This window comes from Danio rerio, chromosome 15 (genome assembly GCF_049306965.1).
Source record: "Danio rerio strain Tuebingen ecotype United States chromosome 15, GRCz12tu, whole genome shotgun sequence".
Taxonomy (NCBI): domain Eukaryota; kingdom Metazoa; phylum Chordata; class Actinopteri; order Cypriniformes; family Danionidae; genus Danio; species Danio rerio.
The window spans coordinates 16,346,885-16,369,132 of record NC_133190.1 but is presented as its reverse complement, the minus strand read 5'-3'; the positions used below and the strand labels follow the sequence as shown (position 1 = coordinate 16,369,132).

Genomic DNA, 22,248 nt, shown 5'->3' with positions numbered 1-22,248 from the left:
CTGTTTGCTTCCCCCGAGAACGCTCACTGCCAGTTGTTTTTTTCCCTGACCGAGGGCTCTCTCGGCACGGATGCACTGGCCCACAGCTGGCCTCGGGGCATGCGCAAGTGTGCGTTTCCCCCATTGAGCCTGCTCGCGCAGTTTCTGTGCAAGGTCAGGGAGGACGAGGAACAGGTTCTGCTAGTTGCACCCCTTTGGCCCAACCGGACCTGGATATCAGAGCTCTCACTCCTCGCGACGGCCCTCCCCTGGCGGATCCCTTTGAGAGGACCTACTCTCTCAGGGACAGGGCACCATCTGGCACCCTCGCCCCGATCTTTGGAACCTCCACGTGTGGTCCCTAGACGCGAGGAAGACTTAGGTAACCTACCGACTGCGGTGGTTAATACCATCACTCAGGCTAGAGCCCCCTCCACGAGGCGCGCCTACGCCCTGAAGTGGAGTCTATTCACTGAATGGTGCGTCTCTCGCAGAGAAGACCCCCGAAATTGCCAGATTAGTGTTGTGCTCTCTTTCCTTCAAGAGAAGTTGGACAGCAGGCTGTCGCCCTCCACTCTCAAGGTTTACGTGGCCGCCATCTCCGCTTATCATAGCGCGGTAGCTGGCGGCACCGTGGGAAAGCATAACCTGGTCATCCAGTTCCTTAGGGGTGCTAGGCGAATTAATCCATCTCGCCCCCCTCTCATGCCCTCTTGGGATCTCGCCCTCGTTCTTACGAGTCTGCGATCCAATCCCTTTGAGCCACTCGAATCAGTATCTCTAAGATTTCTGTCCCTGAAGACAGCTCTGCTGGTTGCGTTGGCCTCCATCAAGAGGGTCGGGGACCTGGAGGCATTTTCGGTCAGTGACTCGTGCCTGGAATTCGGGCCGGATTACTCTCACGTCGTCCTGAGACCCCGCCCCGGTTATGTGCCCAAGGTTCCTACCACCCCCTTTAGAGATCAGGTAGTGAACCTGCAAGCGCTGCCCCCGGAGGAGGCAGACCCAGCCCTTTCTTTACTTTGTCCAGTTCGCGCTCTGCGCATTTATGTGGACCGTACTCAGAATTTTAGATCATCTGAGCAGCTCTTTGTCTGTTATGGCGGTCAGCAGCAGGGAAGTGCCGTATCGAAACAAAGATTATCCCACTGGATTGTGGATGCCATTTCACTCGCTTATTCGAGTCGAGGTCAGCCGTGTCCCCCGGGAGTACGTGCACACTCCACTCGGAGCGTTGCATCCTCTTGGGCGCGTGCACGCAGCGCCTCTCTAACAGACATCTGTAGAGCTGCGGGCTGGGCAACACCCAACACATTTGCAAGGTTTTACAATCTGCGAGTGGAGCCGGTTTCCTCAAGGGTATTAGGTAACCCTTTGGTGATTGAGGAGACAACTCGGTAGGGTGTTGAAACACGCTTGCTGCGCCATTCTCCCTAACACAGAGGTACGTGCGCCTTTTTTATCTGTCAGTAAAGTTCCCCGTCAGGTGAGCCCTGCAGATTCCTCCGTGGCCCCCAGCACTGACTCAGCGGAGGAGTCACTTGCTGGCCCACTACGTTGTAGGTCTGCCCGCTGGTCAGCCCGCGTTTTGGGTATAGGTGCCTGCTATGCGTGATCCCCACTAGGCGATCCCATATGCTTATTCCGCCACGGTTAAGTCCCCCCCCTGGGCGGACCCGTGTCTTCCCTCTCCGCTAACCACTCTTTTGCTATGCGTACTCCCCCTTTTTTAGGGCTAGTCCATATGTAAATTCTGCCATCTATCCCCCCCTTGGGTAACGGATGGCCTCCGCAGCGTCCTCCCTATCGGGATTGCACGCTTCCCAACGTACTGTCGTATTTCCTAGAATTATCTAGATGCTCACGACTTCCCAAAAAATATATCTAAATCCGTAAAACTTCTGTTGAAGTAGGATAAATTAGGGCCAGGGACACGTTGGAGGACCGCGCCCCCCATGATGTGGGTGCGTCACGCTTGCTTGACTATCTCCTCATCGGGGGTGTTGGTAAGGTGCAGTCATTATGGCGCTTTCCATATTTCTCCCATTCATGGCACTGAAGTTCCCCAACTGAAGGGGAACGTTCGAGGTTACAGAAGTAACCCTTCGTTCCCCGAGGAGGGGAACGGAAGTGCCATATTCCGTCGCCATAATGACTGTCCCTTAGCTGTTTGAAAGTCTCTTCAGCTTAAAAGGATGGCGTCTGCTGGCTTCAGGTGTGCTTATATGCTGAGATAATTGCAGATGTCGCACACCTGCGCAAGCTTACGCTGCCAATTAATTTCATTCATTGGCCCGTTCAATACTCTCCAGATAAGCGGCTTCTGATCCGAATCCTTTCATTCATGGCACTTCCGTTCCCCTCCTCGGGGAACGAAGGGTTACTTCTGTAACCTCGAACGTTCCACAACCTTCATCCATGTTGTCCCAACAAAAATTTATTAAGTTAACTTAGTATTAAGTAGTAATAAAATCTCACGAATTGGGTTGTTTCAGCTCATTTTTGACTGTAAATTGGTCATATGATGTTGCTTTTCTCCAAACATGGCACTCAAATTTGCTGACAACAAAGCTTATAACATTTTACAATTACTGCTTGGTATCTTTCTTTATATTAAGATTTGAATGCAATGCCTTCTTATTTAGTGATGTTTTGGTGTTTTATAACCCCTACTGCTTGAAATGTTTTTTCTCCATCTGCTCATGTCAGTTTCTGTCTTTTCTTCTCTTCTTAGGCAATCAAGTGGAACCGTCATAAAGAACAGGTACGCCAGCTAAAACAATACACAGATGTTTCTGCTCTTCACTGGTGCATGTCCAGAGCACTGAGGTTCAGTCATATTTCATTTACATCACACCGTTTTCACCTAAAATTGAGAAACTTTGATGTATTTTGACTGTTCATTAACACAACAACTGCAATTCAGAGGCCTGAAAATGCAAACCTTTGAAAAGGTTTTACAGTTCTGACTTTTGAAAATGATACCTTCATGGGCTGCATCTGAAAGCTTTAAAAAGGCAGCATTCCAAGGCTGGAGGGCATCAAGGGACGTCTGAATCCAAATTCTGTTTTACTTTCTGTCTTGGGAGATTCCTTTTTATTCTTATCGACTTTCGAAGGCAGCATAGATGTGTTCTTCACTGCATTTTGATATCCCAAAATCCTGTCAATTGCAGTTCTGACAGTTAATGCAGCTAAAAAAATTAACAAGGAATCTCAAAGAGCTGCTTGGGTGTCATTTTCTGAATAAATGTACAGATTTTGACCAGTGTTTTCCACATTTGATGTTACTTCTTGCAAGAAGTTAGTAATATAGTAAGTAAATATTCCCTTATTTATCACCAAAGCTCTCTTTATTTTGTGTTGTAAATTGATATGCTGTCTCGGAAGTGATTGGTCAGCAAAGTAACAAGTCAGCAGCCCAAGCTTTCAGATGCAGCCACAGTGTCTGTATAAATTGAAAAATTGTGATTCTTTATGAAAATGTTAATACTAAGCATGAGTATTAGGTGTTCAGTGTATAGAGGGGTTTGCATTTTTGCTCATTTACCCAAATGCACAGGCAGTACTGGCGGTATTTTGATATAAACCTATATGTTGTTCTAAACCAGACGAAAAACCATGTGGATGTTGCTAGATCATATAAAGAAGTATTAATAAGCACGAAAGGGTGCAATATATTGGTAAACTGAATACAATAGGTGGTAAAAAATGTATGAGCAGAATTCATTAAAATATTAGGTTAAAATTGTAATTACTTGAATGGAAAATATAAGAACAAACAGTGTTCTGGTCCAGTTTGGTCGAACACCTTGTTTCTCAGGCAGGTTCTTTTTCTCTCTTCTGCTTGGTTTGTTATTACTTTTGGCCGTCTTTATTGATCCAACTGATTAACACAACTCAAAATGTGACTGTAGTTGATCATTTTCAGCATCAATAATCAGCAAAATAAACAAGTTTTGAAGTCACAACAAGTCATGAAATCACTTGTGCTGTGTTCCCACCAGATGCGGAACGCGTGAATAAATTGCAATATTCCTGTGTAAATAGACGCTTGAACATTTGAGTTTGCTTGCTTTATTCACACGTCAAATTTGCTTTATTTATGAGTCAATTTGCTTCATTCGCGCATCAAATTCACCTCAGAACAGACGTGGATTGACGTGATGGCCAGGGCTTCTGTTTGCCCAGTAACTGTAGCTTAGTTGCTAAATGGCTAACATGGACTTTATTGCGAAAATAACTGTGTCTATGTGCTTTATAAAGGCTAAAAAACAGCATCGATTCATTTGGAGCAGTGTCTGAGTCCACTAGATCCTTTCAGAGGTGCAGCCAGCTCTGTGAGATCATAAACTCCTCCAGAAACTTAACCTGGATGATGGAGGCTTTTAGCGGTGCTTCTGACTTAGCCGAGCCCAGTTTAACAAACTGTTGTCGGTGTGTGCAAGAGGATTTTCCCCCGGGACACCAACAACAGGCGATATGTCATAATCACGCCCCCACAAGAGCAAGCTCCTGATTGTTTAATGCATTGCGAATGTTGGGCGAAAATCGTAAATTGGCTCCGCCATTCGCACAATTCGCTTCGCGTCTTTTGCTCGTATCGCGCCGCAGGATGTTTATTTGCGCGTTTGCATTGACTTAGCGTAAATTACTCGCGCTTCACGCTTCTTCCGCGTCTGGTGTGAACACAGCATAAGGCATATACCACTTGACAACAGGACCAGGGGTGGACAGGCCATAGGAGACTGGGAGCACTGGGACCACATTTCCCGGTGACCTGATTTTCAATTGTGAATTTGGCCGGACCAACACTCCCCAATCCTCCACCCACCAACAACCAAAAAAGCTGCACTTCCAATCCAGTCATATTAATATAGATCAAGTTTAGTAATCTGAAAATATAGTAATTTCTAGTACTCTAGTAATTTACCTCACATACATAGATTTGACATCGGGTTCAAGCTCACATGGCCAATGATTTGTGATTGCGGCTGTACTAAAGCTCCAGTAGATTCACAGCAGTAGGGATACTGAGCATGCACTAGTTTGAGGAAGCTATAAAAACTTGACGGTTTAAGTGACTGTAACTTACTTGCTTAACATGATTTCTCTACCATGAAGGCAGTTGACCTGAAGGAGAAAACTGACTATCCACTTTATTCTGCAGAGCAAAAATGTAAATGTGTGAATGTGTGAGGGTTCCGATTCATTAACTAATGAATTAGTTCAATTATGGATTAGCTAGATCAATAACAAAACACAGCTATTTGTGCTACACACACCATATACCAGATTTGGTTAATAAAAAATAAATAAATAAATAAATGTATACCTACGCGCACACACACACACACACACACACACACACAAGCACGCACGCACGCACACACGCACACACACACACACACACACACAAACACACACGTAAGTTATCTGAAATAATATAACATCCTGTTTTTGGACAGCTAATATAACTGGAAGTGTATGACATTGAAGCACAACGAAAGACATTTTGAATTGATTCACATATTTTTTTCAATTATTTTCTCTTTTTTTCTCGTATATTTTATGATAAACAAAATAGTATTGAAAAATCATGTCTATTAAATTGAATTTATGAAACTGAATAATACTTTACTAAGAATTAAACAGCAAAAATACAGTTTCCTAACAGTATAGTTTAAGTAGCAATTCACACTATTAGCTAGTGGCTTATTACCTGCTTATTAAGATATTAACTGTTTATTTGTTCATATAAAGTACATTACTGAATGATCTTATTCTACATCCCTTGTCCGACATACAACCTCAAATTAACTAATACCTTATTTAATTCATTAGTTAACTTGTCATAAAGCCGTGATGAGGCCATTAGTTGTGTCATGAGTTATAACGCTGTTATTATCAATTCTCTTGACCTCAACAATGGTACAAATTAAATATGTCATTAAAATGTCATCAAATATTAGTGACACTGTTATAAAATTATTTGACAGAGTATTGATACTATTACTGAGAAATCTTTATGACAAATTAATTTTGTTTCACAGAAGAAGTGGTCAGAAAACACTTAATGACACAATTATAATGGGATAGTGTCAGTCATGTTTATGACAGATTTATGACTTTATGAGATTATGATTTGTCTTAGTAATTTCAAGTTGTCATGACAAAAATGGGTTGAAATGCATTTGCTTGTCAAGTTGTCATAACAAAGGCATCTCAATTAGGGGTGTAATGGTACATGTATTTGTTCCAAACATCACAGTAGTAGGGGGTTTTGTTTCATGCACTCTGTGTTTTCTGTTGTATTAGAAAATGGTTGGGATCTTCTAAAACACTTGTTTAATGCATAGGGCCCTATCATACACCCAGCTCAATGTGGCGCAAGGCAGGACGCAATTGTTGTTTGCTAGTTTCAGCTGGGCGCAAGAGTCGTTTTGACCTTTTGCGCCACGCTGTTTAAATAGCAAATGCATTTGCGCTCATATGTGCGCCCATAGGCATTCTGGTCTAAAAAAGAAGGTGTGTTGAGGCACATTGCTGGCGCGTTGCTATTTTGAGAAACTATAAAAGTCTGTTCTTTAGACCAGAACAGAGCCGGTCTAAAGTCCAGCGCAGAGAGCGTTAGTTGTGCGCCTCACTTACACACTGCTTAATACACATAAGATGTAGAGCAATACGCAAATATCTTTACATATGAAAAAGAATTAATATATTAAGGATATATATATATATATATATATATATATATATATATATATATATATAGGAAATAATGAGGATATATATAGTACATAAATATAAAAGAATTAAAATAGTACAAAACATATTATTTTTTTAGACTACATAAATATAAAAACCATACTTTCATGCCTTCTTCATCTCTGGGGGCTTTTTTCTGTTTATTCGTGAAAATTTGCTTTTGTATAATGTTATAAATATTAGCTGTATTATTTATTATATCTATATTTATATTTGTTTTATTAAAAAAAAGCTTAGATTTGCCCACCCTGTCAGGTTTTAGACCATATGGGGCATAGCATGTGTGTTTGGATATGAATCAGTTTTTGACCACACTTGGTTATTATTGTTCATTTATTCGTTTGCTGGAAATTAGAACTGAATTTAGAAATAGTTTTGAAACAATTCTTTGCACTTATCAAAAAAAAATAATTATTTATGGGCTAATTGATTTCTGTGCTTACAAGGTTTCCCTATCCACGAGAGCGAAAGTGAAAGTCAAAAATAGATTCTGACACTTAATGCGTTTGCGCCCTGAGCTTTGCACTTTGCGCATGGATCGTCAAAATAGAGCCTATAGTGTCACGGAACAGAATGAAGGGCAAAAATAATGCATTTCAACAGAATTCTTTAATAAGAAAAAGGTCAAACAAGGCAGTCTGTCGTATAGCAAAGCACACAGAGCTGCATCTTCAGGAAGGTAACTCAAAAGGCCACCCACTTGACCGTGAGAGAGAGAGAGAAGGAAGTTGGATGGTCCTGTAAGCCCACCACTGCGATGAGAAGAATGTCTGACCTCCAAGTGTTGATAATCTGAGCAGATTCGCATTATAATCGAGATCATACAATTCGTACCCACAACGGAGAGCACAGGAGAACAAGACAAGACAGGGCTGGACAGAAAAACATAGGTTAGTTGAGTGTAAGATGCACTTACGGTAATGCACAAAGTACCAATAAACTGACAACGGAGGGAATGAAAGGGAGAGAGATATAGGAACGCCAATAAGGACAAAGCGAGAACAGGTGATACAAGAGCTATTAGCTCAGAGGAGGACACAGAGGGGAAGGAGTTAACAATAATAAAACCATATTCATGACACATAGTCTCGTAATTATAGATTTTTATTTTTTCAATTTATCTTTTACTTTTGCGTCACAAGAAGCTCTTTAGTTCTATAGCGGATTGTGACAAAACTACTCTGCCAATTTAAAATAAACAGAAAAAAGCAAGCACTCAGATTTTTTTGCTTATTCCTGTTGGATCAAACCCATATTGGACCGTGACCCCAAAACCGACATTCATACCCCGAACCATGACTTCAGTGTACCATTACACCCTTAATCTCAAGCAATGTCATCGTTGTATTTGAAATGATATAATTGAGCAAATGACACTTAATGACAGTTGTCATTAGTATGCATAAAACCCCCTTAATATTCATGACGTGTAATATTATGATTATAAAAGTGTCATGGCAATTTTATGAATACCCTCTTCAAGTAAAGTGTTACTGTATTTGTATTACTGTATATTACTTTATTACAGTATTACTGTTCAACATACCTGTCAGCATTGGGATGTGAAAATAACGGATATTCACCTACTTACCTCAAAACAATTATCTGGTTCATCTGGAGCTGTTTCAATGTAAATAAACAATTAAATGGTCAGTAATATGTTTTTATTACTATTATTTACAAAAGAAAAAAACATTGTACAATACAACAAATAAATTAGCAAACAGTTTAGCTTATTAAAATTAATAGCTATTATAAAGAAAAAGAATCAAGTTAAAATCTCAATTCTCATTAATCTTTTCTTCACTGTAAATCTTCCACTTTCTGATTAAAGAGCAACAAATTAATCTCTCATTTATTTAGATTTTTTTTGTTTGATTACATTAAATAATAGAAAAATGCACACATCTAACATCTTTCCTAACTTTTTATGCTAATTGCAGACTAGATTAGTTGTGTTAAAAAAACCCTACCAAGTTCAACATCTTTAGATGTTATTATAATTGTATATGTCTGTTCAAACACGTACCCAAAACCCAGACTTTTGCTTTGCTTCAAATCTCGTATACAGAATCTGTTTGTGAAACAGCGTCTATTTATCACAATGGAGTGCGTCAGCTGACAGTCACGCACTGCTTCATGACTGTTTTGAGGATTGCATGGGAGAGGCGATGGCGTCTGTAAAGAAAAGGAAGGCAATCCCGCCATTTGTATATATATTTTAAAGTGTTTTCATGCCTAAATTAAACAGAAGCACAGATCAGACTCACATTTAAGAGAAAGGAGTGTCCCTGGTGGTTCGGCGGTATGGGTTGCATATAGGGAGGATCGGCTCTTTAATGTTTATTGGCCACGCTTCATAGAAAGATTGAAAATACAGGAGAAATATGGGTAAATACCTTGACGGGATGATAGTGGGATAGAACTGTAAAATACGGAAGAATCCCGGGAGGGTTGACAGGTATGCTGTATACTTATTTGTATTACTGTTTTATTTGTATTACTGTGTTACCATATACCATACAATATTGTACAAATGTATTTCTCTACATATTTCTTATAAAATATATTGTTTCACACCACTGAACTTGTCAATAAAACTTTAGTAAATCCAAAATTTGCTTACTAAATAATTTAATTTATAACTCTTTCTTCACTTCGACGTTTTCCACAATTCCAAAATCAAAAGGCCGTTGATTTGAAAACAAACAGTACAAAGAAACTGCCTTATCAAACATATTCAGAAAGTTCTTGAGGGAACTGCTGGTTTGCTCTCACATTTTTTAGCCCGAGGAGGCCCATTGTAGAGAATTGTGTTTAAAACACACTCCAATCAAACAGCCTTTCAGAAATTACAGCAGAAAGTCCTGAAAGCTCGTCTGACGGCGTCTTTCTTAGAACAATTCCTCACATAATCACACAGACCTCAAACTTTGTATTTTTTTTACTTCCTCACTGACCTTTAGATATTGCCGGCCCATTGTGTGAGATTGACCACAGGCTGAGTATCTGCTGAGTGTAGAGGTGTCTAAATGGAGCCCACAGCACTTCACTGCAGGACTTAATATTTCGCCTCTGGTGGACCTGAGCGCGTGACATTCGCCGCACTGTAATTTACTGCCCCTGCACACTTAGTGATTTTTCAACCCACATGTCGAGGATTGATTCCAGCCTGCACCGAATGACCAGAATGTGGTTCCCCCTGAATCAAACACAGGCTAATTTAGGTATAAAATGCAGTGTTTTGTTGTGGCCGCCATTTTGTTGTGGCAAAACGAAGGTTATTTATTTCAGCCTGACTGAGTTGTTAGTCTTGAGCCACAGGGCCCTTCATCATTTCCCCGTCAAGGAGAAATGGATGAGTTCACCAATCACAATGGTTTTACACTTACATCATCAACATCACCTCAAGCCTCTGTCAATTTGTTATCAGGCTTGTTTCAGGGATGCAGTCATTGTTGCATGATGCAATTTTCCTTCATTCCTCACTCCCGTTTGCACACCAGCGCTTTTGATTACAATGAAACAAATGACGACGCGTCAGCAGAAACTACTGTTTGTGTTCCAAAACTCCTGTCCTCACCAAAACTTGTAATACTAATAACACTTTTTTAGTTAACTGACATTTATTTAGCTGGTTTGCACAAGGAAGGAAAGAAAAAAAGGCAACAGCAGGAGAGCAGGGTTAAGAAGACTATTGTCAGGACTTTTTTAAGCATCCCCCAATTATTTCTGCTCTCTTGATCTTGCCTTGTGTTAACAATGGGAGAGAAAACGGTGAAAATCTTTAATGTGAAATAAACTGAAGCAGAATCAAAAGAATATCTAGACTGCATTCAGTAACATGTTGATTTATGACATTAGCACATCTTTGTTTGATTGGTCAGTTGGCAATTTCTGCCATTCATTCATGCAAAAATAGTTTAATTGCGTTGTTCGCTACATAACTATTTGTAATGTAAAAAGTAGGATACTTGGCTAGAACTTTATTATTGTACTATTGAAATTGTTAATGAAATAGTATAGCCAAGAAAATACAAGACTCATCAGACCAGGCAATGTTTTTCCAATCTTCTATTGTCCAGTTTTGGTGAGCCTATGCGAATTGTAACCTCAGTTTCCTGTTTTTAGCTGACTGCAGTCTTTGTGTGATCTTCTGCTGCTGTAGCCCATCCGCCTTAAGGTTTGACCTGTTGTGCATTTAGAAATGCTCTTTCTGCATACCTCGGTTGTAACAAGCGGATCAAGAAGGCATTTGTGCCCACAGAACTGCAGCTCACTGGATATTCTCTTTTTCAGACCATTCTCTGTAAACCCTAGGGATGGTTGTGCATGAAAATCCCAGTAGATCAACAGTTTCTGAAATACTCAGACCAGCCCGTTTAGCTCCAACAACCATGCCACGTTCAAAGCATAGACTGTAAAATATATGGATGTAGTATCCGTGACGTCACCCATAGGTTTCTGAAGAGCGCAAAAGAAGCCACAAGTAGGCGCGGCCAACCGTCGCCATTTTGTTCGCACGTCATCACACCCACGGCGGGATACCAAACAAGGGCAAAGAGGCGGAGAGAGAGCGGAGCTACAGACACCTGCTGGTATTTAGCTTGGACCTGGTTCAGACACACTTTACTTTGGGAGAACGCTTAATACTTTATCACCTGTGACTCGTTTGTATTCTGACCACTTGTGCTTGGTTGTACACTATATCAATAAAGTGTTTAGACTTTAAAAAACACTGCTGTAATACATTGAGCCACTAAACATTGTTCTTATGACGTTTTTCCACAGGAGGAAAACGCGAAATACTTCCAAACACTTCAGATATAGTCTGTGTTAGTTAATGTAAGACTATTGATGAAATCCAGCATAACACTGAATGACAACGCTTCAGATGACTGTTCTAGAGCCTACAGCTAATCAATCTGACAGATTATGAAGTGCATTACAGCTCTAAATATAAATATAAACGATAATTTATCTTAAATAAAACAAATACATGTATAGAGATGGTATATAAGTATGTAACTTTACTCACATGGGAAACGGAGGCCACGTGAATGGTTTGTGAGCACAATTAAATTCTCTCAGCATGCCATGCCATCTAATAATTGTAGGAAACAAGTCCAAAAGGCAGTCGACTGTATAAAGCCATATAAAACAACACAGAAATACGATAAATATGCCTAGTTCAGTGGCTAATCAGCCGGATTCAGCTGAGGTGACGTGAAGGCGACCAACGAGACCTAACTGTCACTCAAGTGGCCACTCCCTTAATTATGCAAACTTAATATAACTTAATTTAAAGGAAATGGATGAGTTATAAAAAAATTCACCCCCCTCACAGTTGTCATGAAGGGTAATATTAGCTGTATTAAGGCAAGGCAAGTTTATTTATATAGCACATTTCATACACAATGGCAATTCAAAGTGCTTTACAATTCAAAGTGCTTTATTAACCAAAATCTTTTTTGTACCAGGCTGTAAACACCTTTTTTTCTGCTGTAAAGTTGGCCATTCCAACAGTGGGCTCAATTGAAATTTGCTCTGTTTTGGAGCTAGGAGCGGCCACGACTAGCGGAATTTCGGATGAATTGCAGTTTTAGTTACTTCCGTATTGGCTTTCTGAGAGAGAGCGGGAGGTTGCCGCTTGGTTCAAAGTCACTTAAATCCTCTTTCTTCCCTATTCTGATGCTTGGTTTAAACTGCAGCAGATCATCTTGACCATGTCTACATGCCTAAATGCATTAAGTTGCTGCCATATGATTGGCTGATTAGAAATTTGCGTTAACGAGCAGTTGTTCCTAATGAAGTGGTCGGTGAGTGTATATGTGTGCAGTATGTGTGTGTGTGTGTGTGTGTGTGTGTGTGTGTGTAAAATTATTAGCCCTTCTGTGGTTTCTTTTTCAAAATATTTCCCAGTTGATGTTTCACAGAGATTTCCAATTTTTCACTTTTACACACACGCACACAAGCACAAACATAATTATTAGTTAAAAATAGTGTTGTGTTAATGTGTGTGAAGTGTGAAGTGCTTCAAGTGCATTAAGTACTTAAGTAACTGCAATTTGGTAACTCCTATTCATATTAGTGTTTTTATTAATTAATTATTAAGAAATGTTTATTTATCAATTATTTTGAAGCAGCTTTTAAATTAGAAATGCACATTCAATACAACCAAGTGCCCTTCTTTTTCCTATTAAATCCTATCCTATCCTATCCTTTGCAAAAGAAATAAAAGCTAATTAAACTCACAGTCAAATGTCTTTTATATATTCACACATGAATGCAAATCAACTGATCTGTAAAGCAGAATAAAACAGTTGTTCCTGACTTATTCATGAGAGTTTGTATAAAATGTTTCCCTGATCTTAAAATTGTTCCACAAATGCAGCAGTTTGCCAAGCAGGTTTCTCAGTGCAGCCTCAGCATTAAAATCACTGTTCGCTACTTTTGTCCTGGCTAGTTTCAAGCATGTAAACATACTCCTGAGGACAGAACTGTTGACTGCGCTCTTTTTTTATCAACATGAACTGTTAATGCTCGACACCGTTCTCATGCTGCAGTGTTTTTAAACAGCAGGTCCAAACACCTGAATCCTCGAGCGAGATTCTGTGCAATACATTGCAATGCAAATGCAGTAAAGTATGTTTCAGTGCAGAAAGGAGATTTATATTCCTAATTAGGTGCCAGCAAAGAATGTTATTTACTTCCTGCATGTCAGTACAGAGAGTTCTCTGCGTAGATGGATGAAAATTTAAAGACCCTTGAAGTTACTTGGACAAAATCTGTTTAGCGCAGCGTGACTCATCAATATTTTTGCTCTAATTTCCCAGAAGAGAAAAAGATGTTTAAAATGCATATATGTGCTAAAATATGAATTTTGTTAATGTTCACTGTGAAGTGGAAGATATCCTAGCAAGATTAAATAAGCACATTTTATAAGTTCCACATATATTCTGAAACACAGTATAAACAATATGAATGAAATATTTGAAAAACAAACAACACTGATCAAAATTAGAGAATACTTTCAGATCCTCCCAGTTGTTGGTGTTAATCTGAAACCTGCTGGTAATTTCTGATGGGAAACATTATGTTCACATTTTAACTGGGCAAAGACTGAACCCAATGGGTTTGGAGAAGTCAGTAAAGCTGGAAGTGTAGTGTCATAGTTTGGGGTTTGTTTAAATGCAGCAGCTACAGTGCATCCGGAAATTTTTCATAGCGCTTCACTTTTTCCACATTTTTTTCCACATGTTACAGGCTTATTCCAAAATGAATTAAATTAGTTTATTTCCTCAAAATTCTACACACAATACCCCATAATGACAATGTGAAAAAGATTTTTTTTTTTTAGTTGTTGCAAATGTATTAAAAACAAAAGACCTGAAAAATTAAATGTACATCAGTATTCACAGCCTTTGCTCAATACTTTGTTGATGCACCTTTAGCAGCAATTACAGCCTCAAGTCTTTTTGAATATGATACCACAAGCTTGGCACACCTGTCTTTGGGAATTTTTGCCCATTCCTCTTTGCAGTACCTCTTAAGCTCTATCAGGTTAGATGGGAAGCAATGGTGTACAGCCATTTTCATGTTCAATAGGATTTAGGTCCGGGCTCTGGCTGGGCCACTCAAGGACATTTACCGAGTTGTTGTGAAGCCACTTCATTGATATTTTGGTGGTGTGCTTTGGGTCATTGTCCTGCAGGAAGATGAACCGTCGCCCCAGTCTGAGGTCAAGAGCACTTTTAAGCAGGTTTTCATTCAGGATGTCTCTGCACATTGCTGCATTGATATTTCCCTCTGACTAGTCTTCCAGTTCCTGCTGCTGAAAAACATCCCTACAGCATGATACAGCCACCACCATCCTTAGGGATGGTGTTAGCCTTGGGATGAGCGATGCCTGGTTTTCTCCAAAAGTAACACCTGGCATTCACTCCAAAGAGTTAAATTTTATGCTCATCAGACCAGAGAATTTTGTTTCTTATGGTCTGAAAGTGCCTCAGATGCATTTAGGCAGTTTCCAGGGGGGGGGGGAGCGGCTTCCGTCTGGCCACTCTACCATACAGGCCTGATTAGTTGTCCTGATTAGCTGATGGTTGTCCTTCTGTAAGGGTGTCCTCTCTCCACAGAAGAACGCTGGAGCTCAGACAGAGTCACCATCAGGTTATTTATGACCTCCCTGACTAAGACCCTTCTCCCCCGATCACTCAGCTTAGATGGCCTAGGAAGAGCTCTAGGAAGAGTTCTGGTGGTTCCAAACATCTTTTATCTATGGATGATGGAGGCCACTGTGCTCATTGGAACCTTCCCCAGCCTTGCGCCTCGAGACAATCCTGTCTTGGAGGTCTACAGACAATTCCTTTGTCTTCATGCTTGGTTTGTGCTTTGACATGCACTGTCAACCCTGGGACCTTATATAGACAGGTGTATGCCTTTTCAAATCATGTTCAGTCAACTGAATTTACCACAGGTGAACTCCAATTAAGCTGCTGAAACATCTCAAGTGTGGAAACAGTGGAAACAGAATGTACTTGAGCTCAATTAAGAGCTTCACGGCAAAGGCTGTGAATACTTCTGTTCATGTGATTTTTCAGGTTTTTTATTTTTAATAAATTTGCAACAATTTAAAAATTTTTTTTTCACATTGTCATTATGGGGTATTGTGTGTAGAATTTTTCCATTTTGGAATAAGGTTGTGACATAAAAAGTCTTAACATACAAAATATAAAAAAGTGCTTTGAATACTTCCCGGATTCACTGTATATGACGGAATAAATAAAAGCGTTAATCAGAGGCAACATTCAGTTCCTTCCCTGCCAACTAGCTAGCAATTTTATGCAGGACAATTAACCTCATGACACAGCAAAACAAGTAAAGCAGTTCCTTAAAGTTTTATTCTTTAGGTGATGAATTAATCTATAGAAAGTTAAAGTTGAAAAGGAAAAGTTAGTTTTGGTAATCTTCCTTTTGCTTCTTTGTTTGGAGTGATGGTCTTTCTCTGATGAAGTCAGTTTGACAGCTTCAGCCACAATATTCTTAACCACGCCCCTCTTACTGTTAATTTGCTATGAGGGAATGATGCACTGAAAGCCCCACCCCCTACTCAATATTCCGTTTTAGTTGAAAGTACATGAACAGTAATACAGGGGTAAATAAATCTTTATTAACATTGGTAATAAAAGTCTCAACAACTTCCAGTTCACATGGATTTTCAAGCTATTAAGGCGATTGTGCTACCCACTGCACCACCATGCTGCCCCTGAAGTCATTCAAAGCAATTCAAATCTGTCATTTTTGCTTTAAATTATTTAAAACCTCATTGTTATTTTTGTGGGAATGACGATCATATTTTCTCATGTAACATCCTAATAAAACAAATGTATAAAAAAGAAAAGGTTACAGTAATGCCGTAATAAATGAATCTTTGTTAACATTGGTAATAAAAGTGTCAGCAACTTCCAGTTCACATAGGTTTTAAATAAAAATATTGACAATATGAAAGGACAGCCTAGAGTCCTGATTTACACTTGATTGAAAGTCCTTAATAGGATGTTAAGGTCATTTAAAGCTATTTAAATCTGTCATATCTGCTTTAAATTATTTAAAACCTCATCGTCATAAAACAAATGTATAAAAAAGACAAAGAATTTAAGTAATAAATTAATCTTTGTTAATATAAGTAATCAAAGTCTTAGCAACTTCCAGTTCAAATGGCTTTTTAAAAATACTGACAAAATGAAAGGACAGCCTAGAGTCCTGAACTAAACCTAATTAAAAATCCATGGTGAGATGTCATTCAAAGTTATTCAAATCTGTCATATCTGCTTTAAATTTTTTAAAGCCTCATTCTTGACACATAGGTGAAACCTACTGGTTTGAAGAATTTGAGAAAGTACAAGGATTTGAAATGGCAGTGAATTAGTATTTTGGTATTTTTGTCATGCTTAAAGGGTTAGTTCACCCAAAATTGAGAATTTGGTCATCATTTACTCCATTATTTACCCCATTATTGCTTCAAATCTTAAAGAGTTTATATATTTTTTTCTGTTCAGCATAAAAGAAGATATTTTGAAGAAAGCTGGAAACCTGTAACCATTGACTTCCATAGTATTTGTTTTTCCAACTATAGAAGTCAATGGTTGTTGGTTAATGGTTTCAAACATTTTTCAAAATATCTTCACCAGTGTTTAAAACAATAAAGACTCTCACAAAGGTTTGGAACCACTTGAGGGTAAGTAAATTTACATGTTTGGGTGAACTTTGTTTAATTAGAGCCTTTAATATGTCGTGAAATGTTTCATTTTGTGACAAGATTTTTGGTAAATAAACTATTGGTATACTGAATGACTTGTTAGTTTGCATCTTTAGTCGTGGCTAACTGATTTTCATAGTCATTATTTCATTGTTTAGAGAAAATAAAATGAAACAGGCCACAATCTCGTACATGAGAGGAAAAAAAATAACCTGTATTAAACTTAGATTGTTTTTGAAATGTTTCCAGCCTTGGTGAGGAGTTTTATCGTGAGGCGATTGAGCACTGCCGCAGTTATAATGCTCGACTTTGTGCCGAACGCTCCATGCGCCTGCCCTTCCTCGACTCCCAGACAGGTGTAGCACAGAGTAACTGCTACATATGGATGGAGAAGACTCACCGTGGGCCAGGTGTGTGTCTGTGTGTATCCTACTACACAGGTGACTTTAACATAAGTTTTGGGTTTTGGGTGTTTATGTGGCCACTCTGCATCTGTTTGACCCAGGTGTGGCTCCAGGGCAGCTCTATACCTATCCTGCACGGTGCTGGAGGAAGAAGAGACGGTTGAACATCTTAGAGGATCCACGTCTTGGACCCATCGAGTTTAAAATCGGTAAAATTAAACTAAATGTTTGATGTTTTTGTAAGTATGACAATCGTATTTTTCCACATATCATCCTAATAAAAAATGTATAAAAATTAAAACGGTTACAGAAATGCAGTAAGAAATGAATCTTTGTTAACAGTTAATGAAAATAAAGTCCTACATTGTTAGTTAGCTCACAGTGCATTAACTAATGTTAACAAGCCTAAAGATATTTTAATAATTCATTATTCTGTGTTGAACGATAACAAAAGGCAACACACTGTTATACTACATAAACTTATTATTCTCTTTCCATCTTTTTCTGAGACTAGTTTCTATATGCATCTCCTCCTAAACCATTCAAGTTACAAAGACCAAACTAACTGCAAACCTCCAAACTGCTCTGACTCGGGTTGCTATATCTTTTCCAACTTGTCAGAAAAAATGACCCGGAAGTTTCGGAAAAGTCCCATTGACTTAACATTAGACCAAACTATGTGACCTCATAACTCTGCTCCAGACTGTCATACAGAATTAAGTTTGGGCTCATTTAACTCAGACTACTAATCTGCCAATCAATGATATATTTTAACTTAGTAGCCACACCCTAGCAACCACTTACAGTACCCTAGCAACTGTTCCATAGACTTACATTGTAAAAAAATTGCCATTGACTTTACATTGAACATACTAAAGACATACAAATTCATAATAGCAATATACTAATCCATGCTAGAACTATGCTAATTCAAATTAGAATCATGCTAATTTATGTTAGCAACTGCCTAGCAGCCACTCAGAACACCCTAGCAACTTCCTAGCAACACCTTAGCAACTGCCTAGCAACCACTCAGAACATCTTAGCAACCGCCTAGCAATTAATCAGAACACCCTAGCAATGACTTAGAAACTGCATAGCAATCACTCAGAGCACCTTAGCAACTACATATCAACACCTTAGCAACCACTTAGAACACCCTAACAACCACCTAGCAACACCTTAGCAATGACCTGGAGTATCCTAGCAACCGCCTAGCAAAGCCTTTGCCACCACTCAGAACACCCTAGCAACTCCTTAGCAACTGCCTAGCAACCACTCAGGACACCCTAGCAACCACTCAGAAAATCCTAGCAACTGCCTAGCAACACCTTGCAACCACATAGCAACACTTTAGCGACCATACAAAACACTCTAGCAACCGCCTAGCAAGAAACATGCCAATCCATACTAGAAACATGCTAACATATATGTACTTATCTATCTATGCCAACTGTTTCTTAAAAACTACTTTAGGTATTTAAACTTTAAAACTACTTCAAACTTTCAGACTAGGCTTTCTCAAGCCACCATAAAGTTACGAGTGTCTGAACTTTACTCTTCTAGTTAATAAATGATGTATAATGCATTTTTCATCATTATTAGTTCAAGTTGGTAAATTCATTAAACAGCTTCAACTAATGGCGATGCAGTGGCACAGTAGGTAGTGCTGTCGCCTCACAGCAAGAAGGTCGCTGGTTTGAGCCCCGGCTGGGTCAGTTGGCGTTTCTGTTCTACCCGCGTTTGCGTGGGTTTCTTCCGGATGCTCCGGTTTCCCCCACAGTCCAGAGACATGCGGTACAGGTGAATTGGGTAGGCTAAATTGTCCGTAGTGTATGAATGTGGATGAGTGTGCATGGATGTTTCCCAGAGATGGGTTGCAGCTGGAAGGGCATCCACTGCGTAAAACATGTGCTGGATAAGTTGGCGGTTCATTCTGCTGTGGCGACCATGGATTAATAAAGGGATTAAGACAAAAAGAAAATGAATGAATGAACTTCAACCAATGAAACCTTAATGTAAAGTGTGACCAAAACATTTCTTGAAAACAGTGGTAAGCAATGTATTTTCATGTTTGCTTCTGTACTTTATCAAAGTATTTCTATTTTGGGAAACTTTACCTTATTTCATTGCATTTCATAATTATGTTGTGGTGTGAAAGTAAGCTAATAATGCTGAATATTAGGATTTATTTTCGTAAATGAAAATCATATTTAGGGTACTACTGTTAGCTTGTAAAATGCTTGAATGTAAAAATGTCTGTTTATTTACAATCGCAACACAATGCTAATATAACATTAGGTAATGTTAATGCATCTTCTTGCTGTCATAGCACTAACTAGATACTAGAATGCTAATTAGTTTGTTTTTAAGAGCCCTGGCTAGTTGGAAATATGTACCTTAGCTTACATATTTGTGAAATATAAAATACAGTTCTCGGGTACATTTCAGTTGACAAATTTAGGGCACTGCCTAGATTTTTGTTAATCTTGTGAACAAATTACTTAGGGTATATTTTGTTGGTCATTTCAGATACACGTTTTTTTACATGTCCATGAGAAGTACAGGTCACCTAGTGCAGTGGTCCCCAACCACCGGGCCAATTGGTACCGGGCGCATTAGAAAAAATCATTCATTAATTAACTATTTAAACAAACTCTTATTTTGAAACATGACTGTAATCTCTCGCTTACATCCCGGTCATTTGAGTGCCCAAATTTAAACCACAAGCTAGCAAAATGAGTAAGAAACAGACGTCTTTGGAAAGCTTTTTTGATAAGAGGAAAAGGCCCAGTGAACTGCCATGGAATAGATCTGCAACCCATTTTTCAACAATTTAGGTGAATCCAGCATGTCTGTGCAACAAGATCAACTGCTGGAGAATGAAAATGATGGCAGGCTTTTAGGGGCCGTTCACATATCGGGGCTTCTCTGCACGTAAGTTGGTTATTTTCAATGGAGATGTGCGGCTTGCACCTGCAAGCGGCGGGATGTGCTCGCGCCTTCCAGACGCAACCAGTTAAAAAAATGCTGCGAGCGCACCACGAGTCAAGTGACAAGAACAGTCCAATCAGCTTCATACTTTGTATGGAATGTACACATTTCGGTAAACTAATTATTTTAGACAAACACAGAGCACGCAAACACTGTAGCGCTTTTTCATTTTCTCCATAAATAAAACTTGTATCAGAGTTAAAACATTGTTTTGTGAGCTTGTCATCCTCTGAGAATATGGTTGGTGGTCGCCTAGCAATCTATGTAAACTCCCCCCTGCCCCCTTGGTCCCTGGTAAAATTGTCCAGCGTTGACCGGTCTTTGGTGATAAAAAGGTTGGGGACCACTGACCTAATGAACCACTGACGTCAACCCTTCCCTAAACTATAACCAATAGTGTTTTCAACAGCAAAAGTATAAGAAAAGATAGTTTTATCTATAGCTTTTATCTCTTTTGTGAACCTGTGCCATTTATTTGTCATAAGTATGCTTTTGTAATTACAAAGCATGCTAGGTACAAGAAACCTGCTGTGACTTATTTATTTTAAGTAAAAAGAACTTTCATTAATATTTGAGTTAAAGTTAAAACTCATTTAATTGAATTAATTGCACTTTGATTTTACAGTGAATGAGTGCTTTTTTATTATGGTATCTGTATATTTCTCAGATTCTTGATTTGTGTACTTTGTCCATGCTTGGTTGTAACCAATTGTACTTTTTAATATTTTTGTGTTACATTTTTCTTTCATCAAAAGAAAGTTTAAAGTATTCACATTTTTTAAACCTTTTTTGGTAATAATACTTGCTGTATTACTAATGAAAATAATTAAATAATACTCACTATTCACTCACTCTCAAGTGCTTCCAAACCTTGAAAACCTTCTGAAAACCTGTAACCATTGACATCCATACTATAGGATTAACAGATACTATCCAAGTTCATTTTTAGAGGTTACCAGTTTTCTTCAGAACAGCTTCTTTCGTTTTCAACAGAAGAAAGATAGTCAAACATGTTTGTGTCACCTGAAGGGTTGGTAAATGGTGACAGAATATTCAGTGTTGGTTGTGTTACCCTTTTGCTGTATTAGGGCCAGATTTATTCAAATAATGTAAGACGGCAATCTCATAAAATTCTGCAGATGATCTAATGACAATTTTAAAAACACAAACACAACCGTTATTTGGCCACTGTAATCTACAAAGAGCACCGCAAATTATTGATAATGTGGCTTTGTAATCGATATGTTGGCATAATGACGTCTTCTAGCATTACAACAGTGAAGAACATCACAAATCTTTAAATGCAAGTTCATCCTGACAGCCCAAACTAAATGGTTTGCGTTGTTATAAGATGACATTTATTTGCCTTGTGTGTCCAGACTATGAAGCAGCGCTAAAGAAAGAAGGGGGTGTTCCTGATGGTCCCGTCCTGGAGTCACTCCTCAGCGGTGAACTGCTGGATAAAAAGGTGGAAACAAAGGAAGAGGAACCCATGAGCGAATGCCAGGTAAGAAAGATTCCTCCTAGGATGACTCTTTTTTTTGCAGAAACAAACACTCGACAGTCAACTAGATAAAGACTTCTTTCACACTCTCTTCCATGAAGACACTGTCCCTGTGTGTCGTTTTCTTTTTTCAGTACCCTCTTTCCCACCATTCAGAGTTTCCGTCTGCTGGCATCTTCCTCTCTTCAGCTCTTCCCTCATTCTCTTCGTCTTCCTCTCTGATTTCTCTATAGTACTTGTGTCTCTTCTTGGCAGAAACACAAATGCCTGCAGGGCCGACACGCCTCCTCTGGCAGACTTCCTTGTTAACCACAAAGTGTGTATATATATATTTTGCG

At 39.1% G+C, this 22,248-nt stretch overlaps 1 protein-coding gene across 4 annotated transcripts in view; it reads left to right on the top strand.

The window, feature by feature from the left end:
- Positions 1–22,248, top strand: part of dpf1 (double PHD fingers 1) — a 121,477-nt gene that overhangs the window by 36,759 nt on the left and 62,470 nt on the right. For all 4 annotated transcript variants that reach the window (XM_005173381.6, XM_073923151.1, NM_001328069.1 and 1 more), the window contains 4 exon segments: positions 2,714–2,743; positions 17,258–17,418; positions 17,514–17,621; positions 21,786–21,913. In XM_005173381.6, coding sequence (XP_005173438.1) covers positions 2,714–2,743; positions 17,258–17,418; positions 17,514–17,621; positions 21,786–21,913 — 427 coding nt within the window.